This window comes from Chiloscyllium plagiosum, chromosome 12, assembly GCF_004010195.1.
Source record: "Chiloscyllium plagiosum isolate BGI_BamShark_2017 chromosome 12, ASM401019v2, whole genome shotgun sequence".
Classification (NCBI taxonomy): domain Eukaryota; kingdom Metazoa; phylum Chordata; class Chondrichthyes; order Orectolobiformes; family Hemiscylliidae; genus Chiloscyllium; species Chiloscyllium plagiosum.
Window position 1 is genome coordinate 34,278,550 of NC_057721.1, and position 8,404 is coordinate 34,286,953.

Sequence of the window (8,404 nt, forward strand, 5' to 3'; positions counted from 1 at the left end):
CCGCATCTTCCACAAATGAACCACACTTTTTTTTTTAAAAAAAATGATGTTGCTCCTCAGGTCCCTTTAAAATATTAATCCTCTCTCCTGAAAATTATGCTCTCTAGTTTTGAATTCCCCTACCCTGGAAAAAAGACCCTTGACATTCACCTTATCTATGCTCACTATGGTTTTATAAACTTCTATAAAGTCACCTCTCAACATCCTAGACTCCAGTGAAAATAGTCCCAGCCTGTCCTTACTACTCAAAGCATCCATTCTTGTTAACAACCCCTTAAGTTTTCTTTGCACCGTCCAGTTTAACAATATACTTCCTATAGCAGGGCAACCAGAACTGTACACAGTACTCCAAAAGTGGCTCACGAGTATCCTGAACAACTGTAACCTGAATTCCCAATTCCTATACTCAATGGTTTGAGTTTCAATTTGTGCTATTGATTACAGAGACTCAATCCAGAAACATTATTCCACTCTCGGCTTTTTAAATCTTTACTCAACTAATATTTTCTAGTTTTGTTTCCTTGGAGAGTTGAGATCTTATTTTGCAATTACTTTCTGTGTCTGCTAGTACGAAGTTCTCTCAATTTTGTTAGCTTGAAATTTCTCAGTTCTAACAGTTCTCTATTCAAACTTTCCTGGCCTGGAAGCTCCAAATTAAATCACTTCAGCAAGGGTGACTGGTTCTCCTGAATTTATTTGATTCTTCTGCTAGGGGAGAGTGTTCTACTTTCTAAACTGAACTCTGAAATCTTCCAAACTAAAGTAAAAAGCCTAACTAATTGTCTTTTATATGTTTTTATTCTATCAGAAACAACAGTGTAAACATTTTAACCGTTACAACTGAAATAAACGAACAGAGGTTGAAATCTCATTACCAAACCACCCTTTATTTACATTTGCACAGTACACTGGTTGTAGTCAGCCAGCTCAGAGTTGGACCCTGAAGTGAGGAGATTCTGATCCCCTGTATTTATGGTCAGACAGGGCTCCCTGATTGGCCCAGGTTAACAACTCCAATCGAGGATCTCATAGTCCGTAAGATCCACCCGGTTCCCGTCACTACAACCTGCATTGTAGTTCTCACAGGCACTCTACAGCAGTTTTTCCTTCTCTTGGAACTGACATTTTAGGTCACTATTCGAAACTGACTTTCTGACCATTTTTATAAAAACATCACACAGCTGACCCAGTCCCATCTGCTTCTTTGAAATCTAAATCTAAACATGTAAACTTTTAATTACACCTACCCCAAAGTTTAAATAAAAGGATATGCTTGAGTTATTTTCACATTCCATCAAACAATTCTTCTTAACGTTGATTGCCATAAAAAAAATCTTTTGTAAATACTTCTTGATCACCGTATTCTGTTATCCCTTGTCTGGATTAAACTCTATCTGCCATTTCTTTGCTAACAAGTGATCTATCTCCTGTTGTATCCTTTGACGACCTTCCTCACTAAATCCACAAGTCTACAAATTTTCATGTCATCTGCAAACTTAATAATCAGACCACCTACATTTTCATTCAAATTATTTATATGAATTACAAACAACAAAGAATCCAGCAATGATCCTTCTGGAGCACCACTGGTCACAGACCTCTAATCAGAAAAAAAATATGTCAACCAGCCCCTGTCTTCTATGACCAAGCCAATTTTGCCCTTTAGTTTTGAATTCCCCTACCCTAGAGAAAATACCCTTGATATTCACCTCATCTATGGTCATCATGGTTTTATAAACTTCATAAAGTCATACAGCATGGAAACAGTCGAACTTATCCATGTCGAACAAGTTTCCCAAACTAATATTGTCCCATTTGCCTGCATTTGGCCCACATCCCTCGAAACCTTTCCTATTCACATACATATCCAAGGTCTTTTAAATATTGAAACTGCCTGCATTTACCACTTTCTCTGGTAGTTCATTTCACCAATGATCCACTCTTTTTTTTTAAATGTTGTTCCTCAGATCCCTTTTATATCTTTCTCCTCTTATCAACTCGCTGTGGATGCCAAGTGACTTAATCTACTGGACCAGCTTATCAAGAGGGACCTTGTCAAATGCCTTGGTAAAGTCCATGTAGACAACATTCACTGGTTTACCCTCATCAATCGTCTTTGTCACTCCTAAAATATTGTCTTTTCTAGGCACATGAATGATTATTAAATAGTATGACTATAGTATTAAACTCCAAAGAAACAATTTTTTTTGTCATGGAATCATAACAAAAATGAAGTTGAGGTATTGTGGTCAATATATTGAGCAGTCTCTTTAGCTTTATGGATGTATAAACTTTAAACTTTTATGAAGTCTGCAGAACACACTGTCTTCCTCCACTGCAAATATTAATGTTTACAAACAAACCCAGTTTCTGTGGAAAAGTAATTGGCTATTCAATACCCATCTTGCTGGAAAACAGCACCCAGACCAGTGTTGCTGGTACCAACAGTCAGTGTACAAATGGTTTCTCACAATTTGGTGCTGCTAAATCCAATGTGGTTGTCAGTACAACTTTCAAATTATCAAAGGCACACTGATATTCTATTGACTATTCAGATTTATTACTTTCCTTCTCTAAGTTTATCAGTTGAGCCTGGGTTATTAAAATGAATCACTTGTCTGTATTTAGTTTTTATAAATTATTGTAGTAGTTTTATTTAAGTTAACATAAGATTCCATCCAATGTTTTCAGCACCTGCATTTTGTTCTGCCTGTCATAATTTTCCAATTGCTCCACTAATAAATTGGCCTATGGATTCATAGTGTACTTGTCAAAACACACTGTGACATTAAGGGCTGAACATCTTTAAGCTACTTAATCTGCCAAACTGCCTTCTCAAATTAGGTAAAATATCCTTCATCTCTATTTTCTAAATTTAGGCACTATGCAAAATTGCTGGTTAAATCAAACCTCTCATTGGAATCAAAATCACTCTTTGAGCTGCTACCTCTTTTATTTTATTTTTACTGTAAGCTTTCCTCTGGCCAAATCATGATATCTGATTCTTATTTTTTTGGAGTTCAATCTTTCTGATTCCATCTCCCAATCTATTTCTTTCTCCTGTCTTTCCATGTTCTTCACTTTTCTCTTCTCCTCAAACGCCACTTCAAACTTTATTTCCAATTCTCTTTTTCTTCTTTCTCATCCTTTCTATTTCTCTTTTTTCTTCCAATTCAAACTTTCACTTCTCACTGAATATTAACTGATTCTAGTGAAGGTAGCAAGGTTAGGCCTTTTTTAAAATTCTATATTTTTGCTAATTACTTTAGGCAACTCATCCTTATGAGAATCTACTTTCATTTTTAACATCAATTTGTGTGCTAACTTTCTGTTTAACAAATCACTTGAATACGCAGCTTTTAAAAGTTACTGCAATTGTTAGGCAAATACCTAGACAAAGGCTTCAAATAATATTTGTCTCCTACTTTGAGAAGAATCTTAGCAACTCTTAAAGCCATTTTGAAAGTCCAATCAATGCAATAAACATCACCACATTACTCCTGTTTAACATTCAGTATCTCATATACTTTCTTAAAAATATGTACAGGTCCCTCAAATTTGATGAGTTGCGATCCTAGACAAGACCCCAAATGATGATAGAGTGTTGCTGGAAAAGCACAGCAGGTCAGGCAGCATCTGAGGAGCAGGAGAATTGACGTATCGGGCCGGAGCCCTTCATTAGGAAGGGCTTTTCCAGCAACACACACTCAACTCTGATCTCCAGCATCTGTAAACCTCACTTTCTCCCAGATTATGATACCCAATAATTAAGGGATAAAGCAAACCTAGTATGCTTATTTTATCCAGACAAATGATCCACATTGTGTTTCGTTGGTACACTCTATTAAATGATGTTTGGTTCTTGATTTGCTTTGTTTTCTCACATTTTTCAATGAGCTGGATTGTAACTAATGCAGCGATGCAACTGTTTGCCTTAAAGGAGCATACCATAGAAGAAGCATAAACTGTACATGTTTAAAAGAAGAGCAACACATCCATCATGCAGTGGTCCAAAGCTAGCATTCATGAATCCTTTTGAAAAAATGAGTTGGAGAATCCCATCAGAGTTCTCTTAGCAAACCATCACAGTCATCTTGTAGAAACCTCATTGCCAGAGCTTTCAAACATTCACCAAGATATTGCTTGGTTGGTGGTGAAAAGGGCACTCCCCATATGATCAGTCGGGCACATCTGGACTCTAAATGCCACAGCACATTGCACTTAAATTGGCTATAGTGGGGAAGAAACTGTCAGCATCAGTGGACAGGGAAGCTGAATTAATGTTTTGAGTCCAATAAGACAGGCCAATTCTGAAGAAACATCTTATGGCTTCTGTTCCAAAGAAGAGTTATATTGGACTTAAAACTTTAATTGTTTCTCTCATCATAGATATTGTCAGATCTACTGACTGTTTCTTGCACCTCAGTTTTACTGCACTGCATTGTTTGTTTGATTTTTATACCATCATATTAATTAGAGATACATATTGATTTTAAAAATTGAAATTGATAGGCCTAGAGTTATAGTTTATGACATTAGCAAGATTTATGAGTGCTGTAGAGAAGAACAAATCACTTTTTTAGTAAACATAACTACTAATTCTGATATTATGAAGTCTTTATAAAAAGCGAGAATTGAGAAAGGTGAGCAGTTCCAAAGTGGTGAGAGACTGAGAATGACTCCTATTGCAATGAATTCTGTGGTAAGAATGCAATTCTGGAAAAAGGAACTGAAAAACCAAAACAAACCAGAATACTATCCGAGCAGAAGGAACTGAAAATGCTCTGTTCAGTTCTAGGCAATCCTTTAAACAGACCCTGGTTATGAGTATTAACGTATATGAGGTTGTAGTTAGAGCTATCTAATTATTGCCTGAATTAAACTGACATAGGTGTTATTGTAGATGAGGAGAAAGACCATAGCTTTGCTAAATTTTTGAATGCCTGTTTCTTACCCAAGCAATGAGTTAAAGAGCTTAGGAACATGTGACAAATAGAAGTTAGCACAATAATACCTGAATATAATATTTGTTAATAATATGGTATTCTGAATCATCCTTGCTCCACTGGGTTAATCTCCACATAGAAAAGCTTAAAAAATTTAGCTTTTAATAACACAATTTTGATTACTTTGCAAAGACGGAGCTACCTAGAATTTGCAGAAGCTTTTATATTGCGAGAAATAACTTATTTTAAAAAGACTATTCTTTTAGTTTCTGTCCTGAAATGTTCCTGAATTCAAATGTTTTGTTCTGACAGGTTTCACTGAATATTTTTCACTCCACTAGATGATTGTTTTGCCACTTTAAATAATATCCCCATGGTAAGAATTACAGACTTACCAGTCACAGTCAGCAAGTAGATGATAACTCTTTTTATCATGATGCTTCTGAATAAGTCTTTCATTGTTGCTCTGACAGAAAAATGTCTGATTCTGAAAAGCTAAAACAACAGCAGTAACAGGAAGTTGTATTATCAGGAAACCACAGATTCACATGTGTTGGCTGTATGAAATATCGATAACAACGTTTACGTTTGTACTTTCCAGCCTGAAATCATCTGAAACTTTCTTTATTTGATGTACCAAAGTCATACTTGCTATTTATTTTTAATTAAAATTCATACTAATCAACCTCATAGCACTTCCTTTTTTAAAAAAAGGTATGTTGAACTATTATTTGGGCTCCTTTTTATATTCACACAAGTGAATGTGTTGGTTGAGATTGAAATGAGAGAGTTTTTTAAACAATTGCCATTTATTTGTAGAAGAGAGATCATCTTAGAGCTTATATAATCATATTCTGAAGAAGAATATGGGCCCAAAATCATTCTAAACACACACCATAACTGAGAGCCCTAGTTACAGGTTTACACTGGCCTGGAAACTGCAAATGGGATCCCTTTAAAACAGGAAATCCTATATGGATGCTCTGGATATCGAGCCTTGGAAAATGGGAATAGTGTTTCTTTGATTTTCAGCTCATTGGTGCTGGATGAAATTTGGAATGGAAGCAGACCTAGCTGACATTGCGTAGACACCCCTTGACTAATGGGAGTGATTGCATGCCAGAACAATTTATTTGAGATTGCAACCTTCATAATCTTCTCATGCAGGCAGAAGAGTATGTTTGGATGGCCTCATGTACTGGTGCAGTTTATGTACTGCCTCCTGAAAGGAATAACAGAATTGTTACAGTATAGAAGGAGGTCATTCAGCCTATAATACCTGCACTGGCTCATCAAACCAACATTAACTCCCTTGTGCCAATTTCCTGCTCTTTCTAATATCCTTGCACAGTATTTCTATCCAAATAATTATACAATGCACTCTTGAATACCTCTATTGAATCTGCCTCCATCACCCTTCCAGACAGTGCATTCCACATCCTAACTCCTTGCTGAGTGAGGGGAAAAAAAATTCTTGCAGCACCCTTGTTTCTCTTGCACATCATCTTTAAATTCCCCCCCTCATCTTTGTTCTCTTTATGAGCAGGAACAGGTCCTCCCTATTTGCTTTATGTATCCCACTCATGATCTTGAAAATTTCTATCAAACCTCCCTTCAGCATGCTTCTTGCCAAGGCAAACAGCTCCAGCTTCTTCAATTCATGCTCGTAATTGAAGTTTCTTATTCTTGGAATCATTCATGTAAATTTCTTTTACAGACTGTTCAACACATTCACATCTTTCCAAAAATGTGATGCCTATAATTGTACACAACACTTCAGTTGAGATCGAATAAGTTTTGATACAAGTCCAATATCACCACCTTGACTTTGTGGTCTTTGCCTCTTAATAATACTGAGTATGTTCTATGCTTTATTAACTGCTTTCTCCACTTGTCCTGCCACATTTAATCTATACACCCAAATACCCATGTCCATATGCTCCTGCACACCCTTTTGTATTGTACCCCTATTTAAAATTGGCTTTCAATAATCTTCATCTCAAAATGCATCACCTCGCACCTGTCACATTTCCACCTACTTCACCAACTTATCTATGTCCTTTTCAAATTCTACGTTATCCTCTTTAGTATGTAACTCTTCCAAATTTTGTGTTATCAGCAGAGAAACACACTCATCTATCACAATCTCTTTACTAAGCATCATTTATAAAATCTATGTCACATCCACATCCTTTCAAGGAGGGTGTTATTTTCATAGGAGTATCTTTATTAGATGCTGCTGTACTCCCATCATCTTCAGTTCCTTCTTGTCTTTTGCGACAGAATAGAAATAAAATAAACAAATATATGCCTATTGGCTAACTAATAGATTAGATCAGTACTGTCCAAAGGAAAGTTGAAAAGAAAGAAATTTTAAGTTAATTTTTCAACAATCGTCCCTAATTGGTGGAATTCATTTTTGTATTCTTTGGGAACAAAACTTCCTCCCTTCTAGACCTTGACAACAAGTTATGTCTGATATCATTAGAACATAAGAACTAGGAGCAGGAGTAGACTATGTGGCCCTTCAAGCCTGCTCCACCATTTAGTAAGATCATGGCTGATCTTTTTGTGGCTTCAGCTCCACTTACCCACCCTCTTACAGTAACCCTTAATTCCTTTCCTATTCAAAAAAAAAATCTATCTTAGCCTTAAAAACATTTGCTGAGGAAGCCACAAACACTTCACAGGGCAGGAAATTTCATAGATTCACAACCCTCTGGATGAAGAATATTCTTCTCAATTGAGTCCTAAATCTGCTCCCCCTAATTTTGAGGCTATGCCTTCTTGCCTTATTTCCCCTGCCAGTGGAAACATCTTCTCTACTTCTATCTTGTCTGTTCCCTTCATAATTTTATATATTTCTATGAGATCTCCCCACCCCATTCTTCCCAGATATAATGCAAGTCTACTCAGCCTGTCCTCATAAGACAACCCCTTAACTCCAGAATCAACCTAGTGAACCTCCTCCACACCCCGTCCAGTGCCAGTATGTTCTTTCTCAAGTACGGAGTTCAAAACTGCACGCAGTACTCCAGGTGTGGCTTCACCACCTTGTACAGCTGTAACATAATACCTCTCTGCTTTTAAGCTCAATCTATTTAGCAATGAAGAACAAAGTTCCATTTACCACCTTAATTATCTGTTGCACCTGCAGACCAACCTTCTGTGATTCATGCACAAGTTCACCCAGGTCCATCTGCACAGCAGCGTGCTGAAATTTCTTGCCATTCAAGTAATACTCCTTTTTACTCTTATTCCTACTGAAATGGATGACTTCGCATGTATTAACATTGTATTCCATCTGCAAGACCTTTGCCCACTCCCTTAAACTATCCATGTCCTTTTGCAAAGTTTCAAGGTCTGCACACTTTGCTCTACCACTTATCCCAGTGTCATCCAGAAACTTTGATGCACTACATGTGGTCCCCAATTCCAAATCATCTATGTAAATTGTG

At 36.7% G+C, this 8,404-nt stretch overlaps 1 protein-coding gene across 3 annotated transcripts in view; it reads right to left on the reverse strand.

Annotated features, from left to right (window-relative positions):
• The window catches only part of LOC122555096 (CD226 antigen-like), a 44,903-nt gene extending 39,419 nt beyond the window's left edge, over nt 1-5,484 (reverse strand). The window contains exon 1 of one of the 3 annotated variants that reach the window (XM_043700775.1): nt 5,342-5,478. In XM_043700775.1, the coding sequence (XP_043556710.1) occupies nt 5,342-5,405 (64 nt within the window). In that variant the 5' untranslated portion in view covers nt 5,406-5,478. Of the gene's footprint in view, nt 1-5,341 lie in introns of all 3 variants that reach the window. The other 2 variants (XM_043700774.1, XM_043700776.1) reach the window with 2 other exon arrangements.
• Nucleotides 5,485-8,404: the final 2,920 nt, after the last annotated feature.